This window comes from Apis florea, unplaced genomic scaffold, assembly GCF_048593485.1.
Source record: "Apis florea isolate Af1SG1 unplaced genomic scaffold, ASM4859348v1 contig_3493_pilon, whole genome shotgun sequence".
In the NCBI taxonomy this organism is placed as follows: Eukaryota; Metazoa; Arthropoda; class Insecta; order Hymenoptera; family Apidae; genus Apis; species Apis florea.
Genome location: NW_028256772.1, coordinates 2,696,661 through 2,720,000, shown reverse-complemented (window position 1 = coordinate 2,720,000; position 23,340 = coordinate 2,696,661). Strand labels below are relative to the sequence as shown.

General features: G+C 26.7%; 4 protein-coding genes and 1 long non-coding RNA gene across 7 annotated transcripts in view; 2 read left to right on the top strand and 3 right to left on the bottom strand.

Annotated features, from left to right (window-relative positions):
* Nucleotides 1-2,533, bottom strand: part of LOC100872572 (F-box only protein 33) — a 13,348-nt gene extending 10,815 nt beyond the window's left edge. For both annotated transcript variants that reach the window (XM_003693456.4, XM_086912680.1), the window contains exons 1-5: nt 2,044-2,533; nt 1,686-1,780; nt 1,031-1,606; nt 328-579; nt 63-258 (exon numbers count right to left, since the gene is read on the bottom strand). In XM_003693456.4, coding sequence (XP_003693504.1) covers nt 63-258; nt 328-579; nt 1,031-1,606; nt 1,686-1,780; nt 2,044-2,313 — 1,389 coding nt within the window. In that variant the 5' untranslated portion in view covers nt 2,314-2,533. The remainder of the gene's footprint in view (nt 1-62; nt 259-327; nt 580-1,030; nt 1,607-1,685; nt 1,781-2,043) is intronic.
* A 641-nt stretch (nt 2,534-3,174) lies between these two features.
* Nucleotides 3,175-4,754, top strand: LOC100871451 (uncharacterized). The gene is made up of 3 exons (XM_003692326.4): nt 3,175-3,682; nt 3,872-3,987; nt 4,114-4,754. The coding sequence occupies exons 1-3, from the start codon at nt 3,374-3,376 to the stop codon at nt 4,277-4,279; spliced, it is 591 nt and encodes a 196-aa protein (XP_003692374.1). The 5' UTR covers nt 3,175-3,373; the 3' UTR covers nt 4,280-4,754.
* LOC100871571 (uncharacterized) lies at nt 4,698-8,520 on the bottom strand. 2 transcript variants are annotated; one of them, XM_003692327.4, is made up of 6 exons: nt 6,984-7,202; nt 6,427-6,544; nt 5,986-6,313; nt 5,588-5,911; nt 5,086-5,499; nt 4,698-4,994 (listed from the first exon to the last, which is right to left on the bottom strand). In XM_003692327.4, exons 3-6 carry the CDS (start codon nt 6,298-6,300, stop codon nt 4,770-4,772), a joined length of 1,278 nt encoding a protein of 425 aa, XP_003692375.2. In that variant the 5' UTR covers nt 6,301-6,313; nt 6,427-6,544; nt 6,984-7,202; the 3' UTR covers nt 4,698-4,769. The 2 variants fall into 2 exon arrangements, with proteins under 2 accessions (XP_003692375.2, XP_086768804.1); XM_086912678.1 differs by lacking the exons at nt 6,427-6,544; nt 6,984-7,202 and adding an exon at nt 7,835-8,520.
* Bsg (immunoglobulin domain-containing protein Bsg) lies at nt 8,513-23,302 on the top strand. Its single transcript, XM_003693457.4, has 5 exons — nt 8,513-8,742; nt 16,979-17,242; nt 20,076-20,324; nt 20,500-20,944; nt 21,756-23,302. Exons 1-5 carry the CDS (start codon nt 8,670-8,672, stop codon nt 21,799-21,801), a joined length of 1,077 nt encoding a protein of 358 aa, XP_003693505.1. The 5' UTR covers nt 8,513-8,669; the 3' UTR covers nt 21,802-23,302.
* LOC147656934 (uncharacterized) lies at nt 16,002-17,226 on the bottom strand. The gene is made up of 2 exons (XR_015293443.1): nt 16,948-17,226; nt 16,002-16,434 (listed from the first exon to the last, which is right to left on the bottom strand). It is a non-coding gene; the product is annotated as an uncharacterized LOC147656934 (long non-coding RNA).
* Nucleotides 23,303-23,340: the final 38 nt, after the last annotated feature.

Genomic DNA, 23,340 nt, shown 5'->3' with positions numbered 1-23,340 from the left:
ATTCTGATTATAATTTTATTGAAATTAAAATCATGTTTATAATATGTCGAGTAGAAACTTACATGTGTGATAGTTTCAGCCTTGTACCAAGATTCAATGCCAGATGTAATGAACCTTTGTGCAAATACTAATGACTTAAGCGAATGTCCCCGAAGACGTGCAATGGCTAATAAGTTTTCCTGATGATATTTGTGGCCTAATAATACAATTTCCACAAGCTTAGTACATTTCCATGCAACTAATACTAATGGATCAGGGCTGCAGTAAAATATTAAAATTTTTATTAATAAGAAAATTAAAAGATAAAAATTTAATAAAAGGACATACCTATGAGGATAACTTGGATCATATGTTGCTGGCATATTTCTTGTTGTAGGTTGCACTGAATCAATTAATATTAAAGATTTTAAAGTACGTGAATACCATCTGGATAGCCGATGCAATGCTCTGATATTAACAGTTTCACAAAATAATACTTTCAAATGTGTAAGAGGCATGGAAGGACGAAGTATATTTGTATCTAATTTCTCAATTCCAACATAAGAGTGTATAAGATTTAATCGTAACTCGCATTTTGGACTAAAAATAAAAAACATAATAAATTATTTTCTGGTATACATAAAAAATATGTAGAATTTAATGATAAAAAATATAAGTACAAAATAAATACAAAAAATTTTAAATTATATATATTTTATATATATTATACAAAAATGTTTAAATTTATTTATTAAATTGCAATTAAATAAATAATGTTCAATAAAGTGTGAAAAAGACAAAATAAAAATGGATAAAGCTGTTTTACTTCATCTCTATTCTCATTTCATTTAATACAAACTTAAAATTTTTAATAAATAATTTAATAAATTTAATAAATAATTTAATAAATAAGTTTCAATCAACATTTTTATATATCAACTTTTAGGTTTGTTTGACTTTTAGAAATGATTCTCCAAAGATATTCCAAGAATATTTTAATACCATGTATGTTTTACTAAAATAATAATAATTAAACAATATCATAACTTACTTTTTTTGAACAAAAACTTGCCAACTACTATCAGTTGGTCCTGTATACTGATAATGCCAACCATGCACATGAATTACAAGTCTTTCCATTGTACCACTATTCAATGCTTTTAGTAAAGAATCACTTAGGAACTCATAATCCAATGTTAAAATAGATAATCTAGCAAATGAATTGAACATATGTCCATAACCAGAATTCAAAGCATTGTAATCATCAGGATCATCCTTAACAGATGCCAAACTAAGAGTTGTTAAATGCTTTGCTTGGCAGTTACGTAAATGTACCAGAATTAGTCTGGCATTTCCTGTTAAATCTTCTATGCATCCCAAACTCAAAGCTTCTAAATGATCAGATCTTTTTATAATGTTTATAAGAGAAGATACCAATTCTTTAGTGCATTTTGTACTATCTTCACATTCAAAGGTACTATTGCTAGGTTTCAAAAACAATTTACGAAGTTGTCTGTTATGTTTTAGTTTTCTCAAGAGGGCTAATGTTTCTTTTGCACAATAATTTGATATATCACAGATGATTGTAACTTCTTGCACACTAAGTTCAAAATTGTCTGCCAAATATCTACAAGGAAATAATATTAAAATAAATATTATTAATTGCTTAAAAAATATATGCTATATGTGAAAAATTTTATAAATACCGAGACCATGATGCACTTTCTTCATCTTTCAAAACAAATGTGATCTTTTTCCAAAAATGAGGATGAAACAGAGCATATCTCCAATTTTTGCAGACCTATGCAAATTCAAATAAATTATTTCTGCAAAAATAATTTCTACACATTTAAGTCATTTTTTTTATCATAGTAATTATAAAAACGAATATTCAAAATGTAAACAAACAATATAAAAATAAAATAAAAATAGTAATTGAGATTAATACTCAAAGCAAAGCTTTAAGCAAAATATAGAAAAATATGAATCACGACACAGAAATTTAATTACCCACTGTGTCAGGTCAAAAGTTCACATTTCAAGGGCAAAAAAAATTCAAAATACCTGAGATACTCGTAACCGGCAGTTGTGAGATAAATATGAGTATATTTCCTGTAGGATAATGCTGGGCAGATTATTCCAGCACAGATTATTGTCCTCTTGCGCCATTTCTGTCGTACGATTTGCACCTTTGTAGGACGAACAGCTGTTTGCCTTTACTGAAGACAGCTGCCCCTCGCACTTTTTTGACACTGCCTTCTCTGTCGCGTCACTCTCTATCGGATTTTTTAACTGTTCCAAATATACAACATCTCCATTTTCAGCGCGTATCATGTTTAATCTGTGTTTGGAGATCTGTATCCTGCACTTTCCTGGCAAATCCTTTCGAATTGGCCACCCGTTTCCTCGAGGTGAGCCCCCTCCACGAATCAAAATAAGAACCTGACGTGTATTGTGCTCTACTCGTAACTTCCAACCACTCCAACTGCCGTTCGCCTATGTATGCTTGTACGCATGGTACGCGTCAAATTCTTCTCTCTCATTAGCTAACGACTACGCATGTCAATTGTGCTTATAATATTTGATATTATATATAAAGGCATTTATATTAAAGATAAGTATTTGAAGATATAAAAATTATATAAATTTTAAGTTTTAATTATACGAATTTTCAATTAATTAAATAAAAAATATTATTTATATAAATTAAATAAATACAAATATCTCATATTAAAGTTGTCTGTTATTTTGTCACTTTGACAATTGTTATAATTTTTATTATACTACATTATACTAATGTAGACAATATATGTAAGATATGAAAATAAATGTTACTATGTACAAATATAATAAGTATAACTAATATGATAAATCATAATTTCATAAAACTTTTAGAAAAAATTTAAAATATAAAAATAATTTCATATTGCAGATTTATATTTTAATTCATAATTAAAGACGATACTAGCTAAATTAGTTTAATAAAGAAATTTCTTTTTTTCAAGTTTTATAGAAATATTTTTAGAATTTCTCGGATTACAAATTAAAATAGAAAATAATTTTACATACACATATATATATATATATATATATATATATATATATATATAATATGTATTGTGTGATAAGTAATATTATATTTTGTAATTATATTTAATCATCATAAATATTTTCAATGTTTTCAAATATATATATATATATATATATATATATATATATATATATATATATATGTTTTATATTTGTATGAGTGTACCGCGAACAAGAATTGAAGTAATAACGAATTGAAACATTAGTGTTATAAGCCGGGTCAACATGGAACCCGTGATTAAATGTCAACGTATAGTGCTGCGCTGTTTTCCTTCCTAGAAGTTTTTACAAATGACACAGAATAATGAAACGCTCGAAGATCCAGATGATAAAAGTTTTTATATTTCTGTTGATCTTCCAACTAAAACAGAGCGCAGTATGCAATGAAAGTTTTAGGATAGGCAGGGATATATCTGATCCAACAGAAAACAAAAATGTTGAAACAGTAAAAAATAATAACGCACATAATTCTTTAAATGGAGAAAAATATCAACAAAATGCAGTATTATCTGGTGGCACAACGATATTAGAGAATAATAGAACGGTTGATAATATAACCTCAAAACAAACAGATGATAATAAAACTGCACATACTACAGAAATGCGAAAAGAGGTTGGTATTTGAAATTTGATTAAAAAAAGAATTAAAATTTCTTTGGAATGATATTTTTTTAGTTTCTATTATTCTTTTTTGAATTTGCAGTATATCTAACCAAAATGGGTTTGATTTCATATACCTAGACATTAACAATTATTACAAAAGCTCTACTACTATATCATTAATAATGTGAATTTTCAACAGCATGTGGGTGAAGGACATGCAACTTCTTTAAATGCTGGAGCTCTGAAGCGTGGTTTTTATGTGTTTGTGGGGCTAAGTGTTCTTGTCTTGGCCTATATCGTGTTCCGTAGCTTTAGGTACTTAGCATTTATACTAAATCTTTTATTTATTTAACCATAGATGTTTTAAAGTTAATATTAGCATTTAAGTTAAGATAAAAATTTAATTTTTGATTAAATTAAATTTTTCTTTACATATTATAGGTTAAATAAAACACGTGCCCAAATGGTCAGAAAATATGGTATTCTTGCACATAGACAAGATGTCGAAATGCGACCATTACCATTGGATGAGGAAGATGATGAAGATACTACTGTTTTTGATGCTAGTAATGTTTTAACAAATAATGTTCAACATCAAAATTTATGAAAATAGATAACATAAGATATATTAATTATATTGTCACAAATTTTGAGTTATATAAAAATTATAAATATTTTTTCAAAATATGGTGGTATTTAAAAATTAAAATAAACATCACAACTTTTGTTATATATCACATAAAATTGTTTGCTTGATTTTGTGAAATTTTAACATCAAATATGCAAGGTATTTAAAGGTGTGTTCATCTTTAAAAATTATATTTCTAGTAATATTATATATTTTATTATAAATGAAAATGAAACAATCTTATGAAACTTTTCTGATTTCTTAATTTAAGTAAGTGATAAGAAAAAAGTTTTAAACACCAATTAAACAAATAAAAACATAATAGGTATTCTACTATCTACTCTTATACAAATTATATTTTACTTAAACTGTGTTGTTATAATTGAAATTATACAAATAGATTATCTCTATTTTATTTAATGCTACATTTAATAAATGTTATGTATAAAATGCATTTATTTTTTTATAATTATAAAAATCCGTTTTGAACACCATGTACAATAACAGAAGCTAATCTGAGCCTTCCATCTTTTGTTTTAATATTAGACAATGTCCATATATTAGCTATATCCATATCTTTTTCATATAAATCATCATTTTGAGCATCTAAGTCAAATGCTTCTGACGGATCCAATAGACTCATTGGGATTAGCTCCATTGCATATATTATACCAAATATAAATTTTTTTTTTACCTAAAATTGTTTGATTTAAATGAATATTACTAAACAATTATGATGAATTATAAATATAAAATTTAATATATGATAAATTGATTCTATTTACCTCTTTCATGAATGTATCCCATGAATATAATTTTTCAGGATTTGATCCAAGCAAATGAATGGCATTAGCCAGTTCATCATAATAAAATTTTAATAATATATTGAAATTTTCATACCAAATAGATCTTTCAGTGCAAATGTAAATAAAAGGTGAAACATCTAAAACTGGACTAGTACATCTTGCCAATTGAAAATCAAGCATTACAACTTGCCTTTGAGTTGTTTCATTAATCATATAATTTGGAATCCATGAATCACCTTGAGTAATAACAGATGTTGAATGATATTTACGATTGCATAAATCAATTCCTTTTTGATATAAATCATTGGGTTTATAAGTATTGAATTTTTTTTCTGCTTGACTACCAGGATATTCCATAGCCAAAGCATTTTTACTAATATCTATCAGTCGTTTCTGGAAATATATAAAATTAATAAATTAATATTCTATAATGCAATATATAATATTTAATATCTAAATTGATAATTTTTATTAATCTTACATGAAAATTTTTGTACCAATTCCAATGTTTATAACTAAAATATGTTTCATTTACATGCTCTATAATATTCATAAATGTCTCTTTTTTTTGATCTTTTAATGCAAAAGAAATTGCATGAAATTTTGCTAAGGCTTTTAAAATTATGAAACATAGATCTTTATCAAAACAGGTTCGTCGATCTATTGTTCTGTATCCCGAAGCACTAATATCTTCCAATGCTATGTAATCATTGATACCATCACTAAGAGAAGAATAATGGCGTGGAATACACAATAATTGAAGTTGATTTTTTTCTTTCAAAAACTCTTCAAATTTTGGAACTATCTAGAAACTCTATGAAATTAAAAAAAGAAAAAGCTTATATATTAAATTGTAATTATAATGAAACAATTTTTTACCTTTGTATAAAATGCAATTTCATTACGAAAAAATTCTGGACTTCTATATGCAGTTCTTATATTTATATTTGTTGGTAAAGATTTGACTACCATATTAAATATTACTTCTTTTCCATCAATAGCACTAGTTACTTTAACTTTATTAATAATTGACAAATAATTGTCTCCTTTAAAATTTGGTGATAAAAAATCCCAACTTAATATATTTATTTCTTTTCCATTATATATAATATGCAATATATTTTTTAATGTTTCTTCAGTAAAATAAGTACTTATTTCCTTTAATTTTGCATAATTCTTATTAATATTTGCCATAATTTTTTAATTACTAGAAAAAATAATTTTGTGTAATTCTTTTATATAAATAAGATGTATATTTAATATCACAATTCATAAAATTATACAATTACTTATCAAAATTTTACTTATCAATATATTTACCTGTTATTTAAAATTGATCTTGCAATATCTTATCACAAGTATACTTATATTTTCTATTATTAATTTTTATAATTCTTTATTGTATTATAATATAAAATATAATTATAAATATAAAATCCTATTTGTAAAATAACATATAGTATGATATATCATATATTCTCTGAAATTTTCTCTGAGTAGAAAGCTACTAATAGTAATAATAAAAATTTTACTAGAAATTATTGATTATGAACGATAGAAATTTAAATCTTTTAAAATAAATATATTTGCATGATATGATAAATTTCATCTTGATATTAAAAATGAATAAATTAAGAAATATATATCATCTTTTTTTAATATTAAATATTTTTTATGCTCTTATATATATGAGTATATATTCAGATTAGAAAAATTATAAGTTAAAAATTATTTCTTAAAAAATTATAAATTTGTAAAATAACAAAAATGATTAAATATTTTTTAATAAATATTAATTCCTAATAATTTATTAAATTTAATTTATATTTTTTGCTAGCTTCTGTAATTTGCACAATTTTATACTAATATTTACTCACAAGATATATAATTTATAATACGATGATTTATAAATTACAATATAAAAATAATTTATATAATTTTATATTTTGAAAACCAATTTTACCGCCTTTTCGTTTTGAAAATATGAATTTATCTCACAAATATAATTTATAAATAATGATTAGTGTGAAAATAGGAGTAATATCTTAAAATTCCTATTTGGTTAATTATTATTCAAAGTATACTAAACATATATTATATATTATATACATTATAATATAATATTGCATATAATATTATATATATAATATAATATTGGATATAATATTATATTATATATAATATGTATATATATAAAAAAGAGAAAAAAAATATAAATACATGTATTTTTATATATTTTTTATGAATATAATAATATAATATAATATATAATAATAAATGTGTATTAGTATCATATATAATATTTAGTTTGTTTAGTTTTATGGTTAGTGAATTTCTAATTCATGCAATATTACTAAAGCTTTGTAATTAATAGCTAAATCTTATACTATTATTCATTTCATTAATTTATTTTAATATTTTTTTAAAATAAATATAAATAATTAATTTTTATAAATTATATATATATATATATATATATATATATATAATTTAAAATTTTATAAAATAATTTTATGAAAATCTCAAGTATGGTATCACTGAATAATGAATAAAATTAAATATATTTAAGTCATAATATAATGTATTTATATATTAATAGAATTTTATATTTTATGTTACAATTTCATTTATTATATTATAGAAATTCATTTTATAACTTAATTTATTCCTATTGTAATAATATTGATATTGAGCATATTAGTCATTTTATTAATGCAAGTTTACGCACCTTTAATTTAGAATAAATTTTTTTAATAAGTCATACTATATATGAAATAATCCATAATAAATATTTTACTATATAAAAAATATAACGTGATTCAACAATTAAATTGTATTTGATAATATTATCATATTGAATTATAAAATAAATTATTTTTAAAAAATTGCTTAAGTTACATATTTTGGGATATAGCGCATGCGTCTACGAAACTTATTGGACATTTGTAGAGGACGTATGTGAGTAGTCTACCGGAGTGCGAAAAGGAGGGATCGACAATTGAGAAAGTAAGAAAGACGTCCGACGTGCAGAAAATTAAGCAGAAGATAGTGGTAGCCATTTTAACCGACACTGTTGTTTCTGCGGCCCGTGATGCTAATTATTGTTTTTTAATAATTTCAAGTCGATCGAGTAACAAAAAAGAATCAGTACTATATAAGATTGTGGTGTTATTCCGTGCACACCAAGATAAAAACGGTGCGAGATAACGATAAAAAAATTCAGACGTCAATGATACGGTGTAGCTCGAAGTGACGAGTGCATGTGTAAATGATCGCAAAAAGTAGTGGGGCTTGGTCGTAGTTGGCTGAGTGGACAGCCGAAAAGGAGGAGCTGCCGGAAAGGTTGTTACAAGCGACAGCGACGGCGACGGTGGCGACGGTGACGACAACGACAACGCTGGCTACGATACGACTGCGACAACGATCGCGAAAACAAAGCTACGGCAGCCCTGCCTAGGCAGTGTTATTTTGCGGTTTCTTTCTTAGAAACCTTCTTCAAACAGAATCGTTACTATTGCAAAGTGCACATAGTCACGCGCCACCGCGTACATCAGCGCCACGAGATGGAGAGACGAGCTGCTTTTGTGCTGCTGGGGATGCTATATTTAGCGGGCACCCTCGTCACGGTCCAGGCAGGTGAGACTTATCCTTTCTTTCGGATTATTCACCATTCAATCATTCATTTATTCATATTTCATTCTTTATTATATCATTTATATCATTATATCATATATCATATCATATCATTTATTATATAGCATTCATTGTATTATCAAATTATATATAATTCTTTGTGCTGATTATTTTTTTCCATAAAAAAAATATTTAAAAATAAAATTCTTTCTTTTAATTAAATATGGAAAAAATCTTCATACTTTTTATAAGTATTGATTTATAATATAATTAACAAAATATAGGAGAATTGATATTACGATTGAATACTAAGCAAATGTCAATCGGATTTTATTTCTGAGATAAATGAAATAATTATTGCCTAATTTTTTTTTATTTCTTTGAAAGTTTTTGAAGATATTTCTATTTAATATTTATAATTAAAAATTGATTATAATTCAAGAGATTTAATCATCATTACTAGTGACGTAGATATCACATGGTGTTTGAAATCTTTATTATACATACGTTAATTGCAAACAAGGTTATTTTATTAAATTTATTAAATTTTCTTAATATTATATAAAAAGAATAATATGTGTATGCGTGCGCGTATATATATACACATATACAAATATACACTTATACAAATATTCTTTTTATATATATATATATGTAATGTTATATATTATATTTTAAATAATAAAATATTAAAATGTTTTTTATATAATTTTTGCGAATATTTCGCATTAATGCAACATGTCTTGACAGATTATGAAATCTTATTTTTAGTTTCAATTATACCATATTGCATTAGAAATGTAAGTATCTTAACAAGGCATCAATTTATTTGCAATTATTTTCTTTAAATTGAATATTTATATTAAGTATACTTTTTAGATTGTTTAAAGGAGTTTCAAATTAAATTAAAAATGATTTATGATCAAATTATTAATATTACTTAGATCTCATTATTATTATATGTGTATATAATTTATAGTCAATCCAAAAAATTCAAACAAATCAATTATGTTAAACAATCGCTTATTTCTATATAAAGTATAAAGTCATCTCTGGAATCATTTATATGAACAAATTATAAATTTTTGTTCATATAAATTATTTTTAATTATTTTGAAGTTTTTTGATAAAAATACATGTATTATGATGTTTTTTTTTTTACAATAAAGAGTTTATATCATAATCTCGTTATATACATTTAATATATCGCGTAAAAATTTGAACACGTGACTTTCGGATATAATTTTCTAATATGGTGAATTTTGACCTTCACGGTCATTCGAATTGCGCACTTTTAGTTATAATGCAAGACACTGGGATCGCAACATTTGATGCTGCAGTTACATTCCAAGAGACGTACGCAAAGTATCCACGCCAAGCAACTTTTGTTGCGTAACAATTGACCCTATTTTACTAGTCCACCCAGAAAACTTTACTGAGTTTTAGCGATCGTTACGCGGAAAATTTTTGTGTTCGCTCGATTATTATATAAATCACAAAATTTTTAATCGTGATAGCATTGTTACTATATTCTTTACAGATAAATATAATACATAAATGCGTTTTCAATTTTTATTTGCTGAATATTTTACTATGTATATATAAAAAAATGAAGAAATATATCTTTCGTATAAAAAAATTAATGATTTTTTAAAAAGATTTTTTTTTATTTGGAATCAATTGTAATAATCAAAGTTTTAAATCTTATTTTGAAATCAAAAATATATTAATGTACATCAAATTATGAAAATGTGTAGTATGAAAAGATTTTAAATGTTTGTCACGATAACTATATTTAGATTAGAATCTACAAATATAATTTTCATTTTGTCTCTTCATTTCGTTTTGATACTGAAAATTACGGTTTATAACATAAAATTAAAAAAATCCTTTACAAGTTATCATATTAGAGTTTGTAAAATAATTTTGTAATGATATATTATTTTTTTATATCTTTTTTTATATATTTATGTATATTTTTAGTCATATGTCTTGTTTATTGAAATGTAAACTTAACCTCTACATTCTAGTGCCATGAATGTTTTATCCGCTCAATTTTGCCGTTACTTGCAAACCAGACAAGAATAATATTTACATTTAACCCTGGGAGCACGCATCTATTTTTGACTCTTTAGTATATATACCATAGAATAGTGCAACACCATTACAATTTTCATTATTATATTTCGTAAATATTTCATAAAAAATTGAAGATTTGTATGAAAATTTATTTCATATCAAAATTGGTTATTTTTATTTACGAAATTTTTTTCAACATAAAATAAATATCTATTCTTTTAAGTATAAATTTGACTATGTATATATTTTATGTAATTTTATACTATTTTTATAACGAACAAAAAATTCTGAAAATATAACTAAATCACAATTTTAAAAATTTTTAAAAATTTAAAAGTGATGAGTGCAATTTTATTTAAAAAATAATTAAAACATAATTGAGTTAAATGTTTGAAGATAATTTAAAAATATTACTAAATCTCTATTACAAGAACATATTTTTTTATATATATTATTCGTGATTATCGGGAATAAGAATGCTAATCGATACCTATATGTTGAGTTCTATATCTTATCTACAAAGTGAAGATATGACAGCTCCACATTCTTCAATCGATTGTTTTTTTATGTGTTAAAGATTAAATGTAAAGTAATAAAATATTTTACAATGATAGATTCGCAACATTATAATGTACTTTATAGTTCATATATTTATTCATATTAATGCGAAAAATTAATTCTCTTAATAAGATATATCTATATTATCAATGAAAAATTCACGAATTTGCTAAATGCCTTCTCTATGAATATTTTTTCGTTACTTCTAAAATCTTTATATTTATTGATATATAAGCAGCAGGACTATTAATTTAATAACTTCATAATAATCTTTATTTCAGTAACTAGGCCAATTCTTTTGGTTTACATGTTCTATAATATATCGACTATCATTTTATACATTACCAAAATACTTTCATTAGGACAGTTTAGTTTATTATGTAACTATTATCCGACCAAACCTATTAAAAACTTTTGTCCGTCTTTTAGTATTCTAGGTCTAGGTTAGATCTAGGTTAAAACTTGCTTTAAATGATTTCAACTATCGATACAGGTAAGAAGCATGTAATCCCCAGGAATTGATACTTTTATTAAAAAGTTTTACGTGAATTTATTGATATTGTTAAACTCAATAGCAATAAAAGTATATAGATTTTTATATTAATTTTAATAAATATCATAAATTAATTTTTTATTTTTTATTTTTTATTTTCTTCGTGGGAACAATTCTTTAAGTCATCATAATGTCATTTGTCAGATATATTTTATTTTTGTTAGAAATATTTTTTTATTAGAAAAATTTTCCATCAATTTATTATCAATTTCTTATAATTTTTTTACAATAATTTCCCGATCGCATTAATTTATTATAATTGACAGTATATATTTCATATGAAATATAATGAGCCATTTTAATGAATTATATTGCTAACCGATGCCCGACTTTTGTTACTGCTGCAAATATATCTATGATATGTACCGATTCGTAGATACTGTATAGCGTATTTATAATTTTACCGATTCGTCATCGAAACGCTAAGTCATGTGACCTTCGCGCACACGCATTACTTTAATCATTCTTTGAATCAAACAAACTTATCCAATTAATTTGAAATATTATTAATTATGCGTAAATTTTTCGATCATTTATTTTATCATATTTTTACTTATTAAAATAAATCATTAATTTGAAATGTTTGTAATTAATTATTTATAGAATTAATTATAGGTAAAGATTAATTACGTATGAATAAAAAATTAAAAGAGTGAGTACATTCAACCGATGATTCAAGCAGAATTTTTTTTGTGTACCGTTGAATCATCGTAGAATCCTTATGCATGCTCTCTTTCTATGTTATTCATGTAACGTATGCCAATGCGAAGTCTTTTCGCAGCAAGCATCCTCCAGATTCTAATGGTATGTAGTTATATGTAATTTTCGAATTATAATTAGGTGCCGAAAAAAAGTGTATCTTTCACGTAGCAAGCACGTGTGTTCAATCTTTTCATATTATTTCACGATATAAACCTGTATTTTATAAATAAATAGTAAAGATCCGATAAAACACCTGATCCGGAAGAATCGTTAAGAAGATTCGATAAGATGCTGTCCATTTATTTCTATTTAATTAATCTTAATATATTGAATATTTTCAATATATTTAAATTTTAATCTCTTCAATTTCATAAAACTATAGAATTTTATAGAACTGAAAATGAATCATTTTATTGTTTCAATATACTTGTCTTAATATACTATATATGTATAGTGCATTTCCAAGAAAATTAGATATATAGACGAGTTTTCCGCATTACGGAAATTTGAGAAGAAAGAAAAATAGCTGAGCAAGGAATTTACCCGATCTTCTTCGAAGATCGAATATATTTGGCACGTGACCGCGTTTACAATACCAATGTTCTTTCTTCATACTATATCTTTGAGATACACATTAACTGTGTAAATCATCGCATATGTATATCTTTGCCAATGCATGTATGGCCACGTATTTACTATCTCTCACTGAGAATGACGTAAGAGAGGCATCTCTTATTGACTGGTTGACATAGACATGCGTAACCACACGTAAATTAATTCAGGTTTTTTTTTTTTTTTCATCTCAAAATTGAACAAATTAAACAAAAGAACAATGTAAATTAATTTTGTTGAAAACAATTTAATTAATTTAAGACTTATTTTAGAACTTTTTTAATTACGGTTAATTTTTCTTTTATACGTAATTGGTAAGAACCCGCGATCAGTGAGATATTATTTCCAGAAATTATTACAATTAAATTTTATTACGTCAAAAATTATTTAAGTTAATTATTGAAGTTACAGCATTTATGAAAGAGTGAAAATTCTTTTTTGTTGTAAAATTTTTGTTTTTTCAAAGTATGTGAAAAGTGAATATGGAAATTCATTTCAATGAATCTTTCTATTATTTATATGTTAGAAAAAAATTAATAATTATGTTAAAAAAATATTTTTATCATTTATTTAATTAATCTTTAAATAGATGTAATATTAACTTCTTATAACTATTTCTATTTAGTTTTAACTACTGGTCTTTGTGATAACTACTTGATGTGATCTTTAAATGTTGTTCCGTTTACATTGAGATAACATCTAAATTCGAGGATAAAGAAAACTAAAAGGAAAAATCACTTAAGTAACTCGTGTACGTCATTGAGCATTAGTATGTTAAATAAAACATGATAACATCGCGGAATATAATCTTTAGCTTAAATTTAGAAATGTTTGTTAGTTTCGTTGATTCTCGTTGGTTTTTTATTAATTTTCTATCCATCTATATTTAAAATAATCTATTAATTTTAAAACAATATAGATCGGAAGTTTCTCTCTTGTGATTACAAAATATTCATCGATATTATCTTGTACAATATATTTCGAATTGAAATAATTTAATATATTTATTCCATAAACTATTATCCTGTATTTTAGACGAATTTTTAATTTTCCTTTTTGTACATTTCCTTGATGATTAATTTATCTAAACAATAACGATTAGATAACTAAGAAAATGTCTATCTTGAATTATTTACATATTTTTTTCGTTCTTTTATTTTTCGAATTATAAAATATAGAATAAAATTCCTCGATTCTTGGAGGAATAATTTCATTTATTCACGTTAGCTTTATTGGAGCAGAAAAATTGCAATGTATTTCTATTGGAAAGTCTTTAATTCTACTCTCTCTTACATCAAGCTGATGAGTTTATCAGAAAGTGCAGTGACCGGTTTTCAAACGACCCATATTTGAAATTCATTTATCTTCTAAGTTTGCTAAAAGCGAGAATTAATAATACCGGAAAAATTGAACACATACAGATATCTTATCAATATGCAAATTCGATTCATGATAAACATACCCATTTTAATTATTTATTCTTTTTTATAAAAAAAAAAATACATATATTTTAAAAAGACTTCTACATAATTTTTATTTTACATTTAAAATTCGAATAATTCCTTTCTTAAAAATTAATAATCAATATTTAGTTTTTCGCGAATATGTATCTTTTCTCTGAATGAATTCAATTTCTACTTTATAACGGATAAAAATTTTTGTTCTTTGGCATAACGTTAGAGTAGTCGAACGTATTTGCAAGCATTGGCTCTTTTAACTTTTGTGCTCCATCTCGTATAATTCCAACTTGCCAAATTGCGTCCTACATCACGGGTGTTCCAATTTCTGCGTCCTCCATCGTGTTCTCTATATTTTCTACTTAATAAAATGTTTGAAGATTTTCGTGACATCTCTTCCTATAGACGTTCAATGGAACTCGATATCTCAGCCTGGACAAAAAATAACTCCGTATAGTTTCAGTTTGGTTCAGTTCGAGGTATATATATATATATATATTTTCTTTTTTATTCGTGGAATATTTTTATCTCGAATCAATTGTTCGCTTAGATTTATTTATTGATAGAAGATAGGGAAGATAATTATATCGATAAATTTTTCTTCGTTTGTTTAACAGTATAAATATCAAATATTCATTAATTCATTATTCATCAATTTTTGGATGTATTTTTCAACAATTGAAATGGAAAACAGAGTGAAATATTTACAAAATTTAGGAAGGATAATTTGAAAATATAATTTTTAATAGAATCCCAAGGACTGATTGTGTATAAGATATTGTAATATGTTAATAATTTATTATTAATATATTAAAAATTGATTTTTATTAATAGTCAAATTTGCTTCCAGTTTGAATCACAAATGAATGGTGAGCTATCAACCTCCTTTTCTAACCGTGCCTATATAGAATACACGATTCTACTATACATATAGTTCTGATGTCTTAGGGTCATACGGCACGTGTTCGCTTCTGCTATCGATCTATTTTCCATCCTACTTGGCGTTCTAGTACACCTCTAACTTCGTAAATATAAAGTGGTTCGACTCGGTTCTTTATTTATATATTTTATCTTTATTCTTTTTATAATCTCGAATTTTTAGATTTTTTAATTATAAATTTAATAATAAAAAATTCATTAAAATCGGTATTAAATTTTGTTAAAGAATTTAAAGAATTCGTATTATCCTATTTGTTATTTTGTACACACGAGGAATACGTGTGTATATACGTATAGAAGTTAAAAATGACTAGGAATAAAAGTTACTACGTATAGAAGTTAAAAATGACTAGGAATAAAAGTTACTAGATTACTAGTTATTTATTTCTAGAAAAATTGTATTGTATAAATGTTTAAACTGTAAACATTGATTCCCATATCTCTTCACGATGTATTTTATAATCGCTATAATAGAGAAGACAGAAGATAATAGCTATATTTTATAGGTCACTTCAATATGATCGTGATTATCACTTTTTTCCTCGAGCCTGCACGCATTATAATTTCATCTGGTCGAGTTGGTGTCTACGAGGACGACGGGGCGTTATAAAAGAATAAATTGCTAAAAATAAATAGGAATCGTTGAGCGTGTCTGTCCTCTGCCCCGTGGAACCGGATCAACGTGTTCGTTACCGATGTTCCTGCACTCTTGCTGCACGCCTTGTTGTGATTGACTTTTTGGCGCCGGCCGGTTTCGATTCCTTTCTGCGAGTCGATTGACCAGAATTCTATTTTCTGCCGGGAGTGAAAAAATTATATTCTCATTGAACAATATTTTCTCTCTTTTCTTCCTTCTACCTTACGATTATTTTACATTCATTCTACTCTATTTCAAAGATAAGAATAATTTCTAAAAAAAAAAAAAATAATTAGTATACTACACTACATAACCAAGATTTGATTTATCAATTATTAGATCAAAAAAATATATTAATTGTCTGTAAAAAAAATTAATACAAACATCAGAAACATTGTTGTAAAAATGATTTATCGCAATAATTGTGAATTATGCCAACTAATGGATTTATAATAACGAAATTTTTAATTAAAATTGAAAATCTTAAAATCAAATCCCGATCAATCACGTGGTTTGCACCATGTAGAATATATTATAAAAACTCGTCATCGACGCAGTAAGCAAAGATAGTCATCTCTTTAGAAACGATACTTGTTTTTTTTATAGAAACCAGACATTTATACAAAATTATATATATATATATATTCTGTGTGTATGTAGTTGTTGTTCACCTCTTGATGTGTAATGTTCTTCCCAATAAAGTAACCTACACGGGAGCGTCGGTCGTGCACGAGAATCAACCTTGGTCAATCAAATGTAGCAACCTGAAGTCGGACGATTTGATCAGATGGACTAGGAACGGGCAATCGCTTGAGCCAGAGCTGGCAAGCGGTCAGCTGGTCGTCCAATCGCCAGTGGGCAGCGGAAGTAGCACCCTCCAGGCAATGCACGCCACAGATAGCCATGAAGGGGATTATAAATGCACTCAGGACAGTGATGAGTCCTTTCATCTGTGGATATATTACGGTTCGTATATTGATTTCCCTTGACAGATTTCATTACTTTTGCTGTTTGCTTATATACAGGCTACAGGTATAAGCGTTCGGATGTCTGCCAACTTCAGCGTCCATTGTTATTCCCACCCAGTTCTTGAAACTGAGGTCACAGAGCGTTGTCATGTTAAATCGTTGTTGCATGTTGTGTTGTTTGCATCGAGTATCAGTAATCCACTCATACTCGTTATTTTTTTTTTACTCATATTTTTGGATATATTTACATACATGACTTATAAGCGTTCAAATATTGTTTCGGACTCTGAACGTTTAAACGTAGTTAATACTGTAGTTTGTTTGCTTATACGTTTGTTCGCTTGATCTTGTTGTATTTATGTGGTAATTATTTACTTTTATGTATTTTGACGTAATGTAATAGATGTTTGTATTGTATGGTAATTTTTAAAGAATTTAAAATGTTATATGTTAAATTTTATGGATATCAGAAGTGTAATGAAAAATTAAAAATTAGGGAGATATAAAATCATCACTAGAGATTGTTCCAAGAATCTATATAATTTAACGTAGAATACATTTTGATTCCTTAATTATTACATAGGATTTTATAGGATTTTTGAATTGGATTTTGATAATAGATACAATTAATGAATTCATATTCAATATATTATATATTAATTTATCCGATTTATTTATAATGAGTTTCATTTGTTTCATCATATATCATATATAGGGTGCTCCATGCATTTCAATTAATAAATGCATTTAGCTCTCTGATATAATTTAATTATTATTTAAAAAAATGTATCAAAAGAAATTTGTTTTGCCTCGAGGAGAAAGTAATTTAATGTAATTAAATTTTTTAGATAAGAAAACATATGAAAATCATGTTAAATGAGATTATATAATTTTTAATCAATCGATATATCTCTCCGTTAAAAAAGTATTATTAACTCATATCGAAAAACCATTGATTTAAAATATTTTAAATTATTCATGCTCTCCTTGTCTTTCTCATGTAAATTTTACAAATTTTTAAAATATTTCCTAGAAATGCATGATTGGTACATTAAAAATTATTCCATGTAAAAAAATAATGTTGACCATTATATATCCACGTATATTAAATTATTTTTTCCTTAAAACAAGATGAATTTCCTTTTACACATTTTATTGAACAATTCGGGAGACAAATGTATTTATAGATTAAAATAGACTGTGACATATTGAATTATAGATAAGCTATAACATAAATATACTTTCAAGGAATTTTACAATCTTTTCGTTTTTTTTTTTTTTTTTTTTTAGATATTTATCAGAATTTCAGGTATCTTCGTTACCTGAAATTTTCCTTGATTCAAGTTTCAAGCAATTGTGAAATTTCTTCGAATCTTTCTACAAAGAATCTTGTTATTAACAAGTATTATCATCGCTTGTCATCGATCGATGTCTATCATATATTAAAACATAAAACATAAAGTTCAAAGTTCATCCTGAGAACGAGATTATTACACTAACGATATCTATTTCATTGCTTGAGCTTCTAATTAAATGAAAATCATAAAAATAACTTGCGATACTCACTCTTTTCTCGTGTGTTATACCACAAGTGAAAGTGTTTGTAATTGTAGAGTTAGAACAACGCTCCATGCCATCTATTCTTTCGCTTTTGATGACGCATGATTTTCTCAACATTGATGTATCAATATTGTTGAGCAAATATAAATGATAATTAATTAGGATTACTTATCTTGGTTCGCAGTTTGTATTATTGCTTATTAAACATTATTACTAAGTGTATTATTGAACTGTGTCAATAGAAAAAGCAACTGTGATGAACGTTTTGATTATTAAATTTTGAAATATTGAATTTTTGACCGATCAAAAAAATTAATTTCTCGCGATCAAACATGTATCTTATGCTTATCTATTCTGAGAAAATATATAAAATGTAATTCCGTGATTCACGCGTTGCAATGGATTATCGCTGCTACTGTTCCTACTGTTGAAATTCTTATTATAGCCAGCCAATTTAGCGAATAGAGATGCTTGATGAAAAAAATCTTGACTATATTATTTTATTCGTAATCTGCCGCTGTTATTATATATTTGGCATTCATTATGTGCTCAATTGTGCCGCTTGTTAAATTAATTACGATTACAGATTCTCGGAACTTGAAGCTCGTTAGAAGAATAAACGGAAAATCAGATTTATCTCTATGTCCTAGAAATCTCATGCTGATGAAGTTTTTGTTTGGTAATTCACAGAATTTTATAAAAAATCTTTCATAACGTATAAAATACGTTCAGAATGATTTTTTTTTTTTTTCTAATCTCTTTTTGTTTTCATATCTTTGTCCTTTTTATTCCATTAGAATTTTCATAAGATTTTTAAGATTGATTAACATTGTTATCGAATAGTTATATTTTAAAAATGTTATTATTAAAGAAATATAAATGAAAGATGTAATAATGTAATTCGTCTATAAAAATAACACAACTCTTGGTTTTTTTATCTTTTTAAAAGATAAGTACGGCCTACTCCTCTGATAAGGATGATATTAAAGATAAGAAATGTTAGAAATCGTAAATAATATGAAAATTATATGATGAAATATGTTGTATCGTACAACATATAACTTATACGTATGCTTTGAAATTATGATGTATATTGAAGTCGATAAAACAAGCCTCAAATTTTATCTTAAAAACAAAAATCGTATAATTAATAATAAGTTTGTGAAGCTTGTGATGTTAACATTTGAAATTTGATAGTCTTTTACTCCATGTAAAGAATAATAATTGAGCAAGTATTAAGTAAAAAATGATTTGAATTTTCTTTGATACAGATCTCAAGATTAAAGTATTTGCACCCACGGATGTTCCGTTGGCGTTAGAGTGTGCAAATAAAAGCGCAGGAGAGAAGTTACTATGGTATAAAGAAAGAGTTTTGATCCATACAGCATTAGCTGGCAACGAGGATTTAATAAAATTAGATAATGAAACAGGCGTTCTGGAACTTCTGAAAACCTCAGATGTATTGTACGGAAATTACACTTGCAAAGGGACAAATTCTTCTACAGAATACAGGATCGTACGTAAGTATCCTTTTAAAATTCTAAACTACTTCCAAAAAATGTTAAAGTTTTTAGAATAAAATTATTTTCTTTCGTTTATTTTAACAAATTAATATTTCTAATTTTTTTCAACACAACCGATTCGAATATCTTTTTTTCTTAATTCATCAATTTAAAAAATATTTACCGCTTGCAGCAAGACCCACGGCGTATATGCCCGATTCAACAAACGTAGTAGAAGGAGAAAAACTGCATTTAACTTGTGCTGGTAAGCAAAATCCTGGTATCAAAGTATCATGGAAGTTTGGGGACCAGAATTACACGCGTAGCATGGGCCGCGTTAAACTTGGATGGGACCATGAAAGAAATATATATGGCGCTATCCTAATGGTTGAAAACATCGAGATGAACGATCGTGGCAATGTTTACTGCAGGGTATCTTATAATTGGTCTGATACCGCTGAAAATCACATAGCAGAGGCGCATACATTCCTCAGGGTCAAAGACAAGCTCGCCGCACTCTGGCCCTTTTTAGGCATTTGCGCGGAGGTTGTTATTTTGTGCGCCATCATTCTAGTTTATGAAAAAAAGCGAAACAAGGCTGAACTCGAGGAGTCTGATACCGATCAAAGCCCCGACACGTATGTATATTTCTTCATTCCTACGTATCTCTTCATTTTCATGTAAAAAATTCAGTTTTCAGGTTTAAATTTTAAAAACTATTTTGAAATTCAAACTCTATATATAGAGGACCGAGTAGAAGAGATGATAGATTGGAGTATTACATTCCATTGCACGGGCCTCTCCCACCCTCTGAACTTCCTGTCGATCCCCCTGTTACACCATCAAAACCGGAATTCCCAGGTCACAGGGCCATCCAACAATTGCTCTTTTCCAAAGAATCACGTCGTTCATCTGCACCTGCGCGGTTGAGTCTGTCCCGCTATTGCTTTAAATCTTTCCCTCTGAAGTCGTGCCGTCGCTTTCAGCTATACTGGCGCTTATCCAAAAGAGAATACTGCGAAAGTAAAGAAATACGAACTTAAAGTTTTACTTCTGAAGAATAGAAAGTATATGATCGGATTCGAATCATCAAATTTCTCAAATTATATGCAAATCATTTCATAAATAGGTGGATAAATATTTAGGTTAAGTCAGAAATTGTTTTTATAAGTAATACTTTCAGCAGTGTAAATAATCTAATTACACTTCTTTCTAGATCATTATTATTACATATTAATTTGATAATTCGAGTGATAATTCGACGAAGAAAAGTTACGTTTGTCGAGTTTTTTATCGTGCCACCTATATTTGAAACATCTTGTATATATAATAACATCACCATTTATTGATTACTACACTGTGTCTGACTGTGCGTGACTCATCCTCGTAACCAGTCACCTTCGAACAGTATCGATCTTATTTAATAATTGTTTTTATTTCATTCCGCAGCAAGCCAACACCCAACAAAGACTCCGACGTTAGACAAAGAAAGTGAAGAAGTGAATAATAAGCGGCGGATGAATGAGAGCGATGCAGGATAGCTGAATCGATGTGGGGAAATAATCGTGTGGCATCTACCGAAGTGACAATATATAACTGTTGCAAGGAAGAGAGATCAAAAACAATAAAGAAACAAACAATTCCGAAACGAGAGAAAGACATCGTTCGAAGCGGAAACATGAATATGAGAGTAAGAAAAAAATAGTAGGAAAAGAAACGATATAATGTTCTAAGTGAATAGGCTAAGCTCAGGAAGTGAGATCCCCGGCCCCCATCGTTCGAGTGCATACCTGAATGGAAACAGGCTTGTCTATGCACAGAAAATGTTAGCGTGCGCGGAATTATAATTTACTAACAGATTTAAATTAAGCCTTACTATCGTGTTCACTCCATTTATCAAATGTTCGTCTGTCCGTACTCTCTTACTACACTGCTTTGATCGACGAAGAAATTAAAAAAAAAAAAAAAAAAAAAAGAAAAAAATGATTAAAAAAAAAAAGTCAAAGAAAGAAAAAACAAATGTACTATTGATCTTACGCGTTGTGTGTCTATAAAGAGATGAGTGTGTGTGAGAGCGTAAAAAAGTTGGAATGTAGAAAAAGAAGAAAAAAAAGAAAGATTAGAAAAAAGAAAAGAGAGACAAAGAGAAAATAAAAAGGGCGTAGAAGATAAGCTTTAAGTGTGTATGCGTGTATTTGAGTATGCTTGCATACGCTTGAATGAAAGAATGCGATAGTGACGAAAAGAAAAAAAAAAAAAACTAGTCGGAACTGTACATACTCGCCAAAAGTATAAGTGTATGAAGAAGAAACAAAAATTCGTTTTTATTATATTTCCCGCTTGTAAACATGCAATCCATATATACATATACTATATATAATGCGCATTTATTCGTAAGATTTATTCTAAGGAAGTAATTTTTCTCTCATCTTTTCAGGGATAAAATATAAATTTATTATTTTATTTACGCTTTCTGGCGGGTATGTCCAGTACGTGATTCAGAGCATGTAGATCCTTGTTTCTCATACTTCGCATCACTATGTGACGGAAGAAAAGAAAAAGAATTTTACAGTAGGACCGAAAATATGTGCTCGATACTAGTTATATAATAATAGGATCAAGGAAGGCAATGCGTGCTATAATTGGCTTCCGAATACACGACTTTCAAAGGTATATTAAAAAAGCTTACCTGGTGGCGTCGCCTTATAATTATTACTATTATTATTATTATTATTATTATTGCTATTATTATTATTAATTATATTATTATTACTATTATTATTACTATTGTTATTATTATTATTATTATTATTATTATTAATAATTATATTGATCTTGAATATTCCATCGCTCATGAAGAATAAGTCGGAAGTCATTGCGCGCGACACCGTTGTTAACGACGTTAATGTAATATTAATACTGTAATATTATTGCCATCGTTATTACTGCTGCTATTATCGTTATTATGATTATTACAAGTATTATCGTTAATTTTATCACTATTGTAATAATTTATGATCCGTACCAACACGAT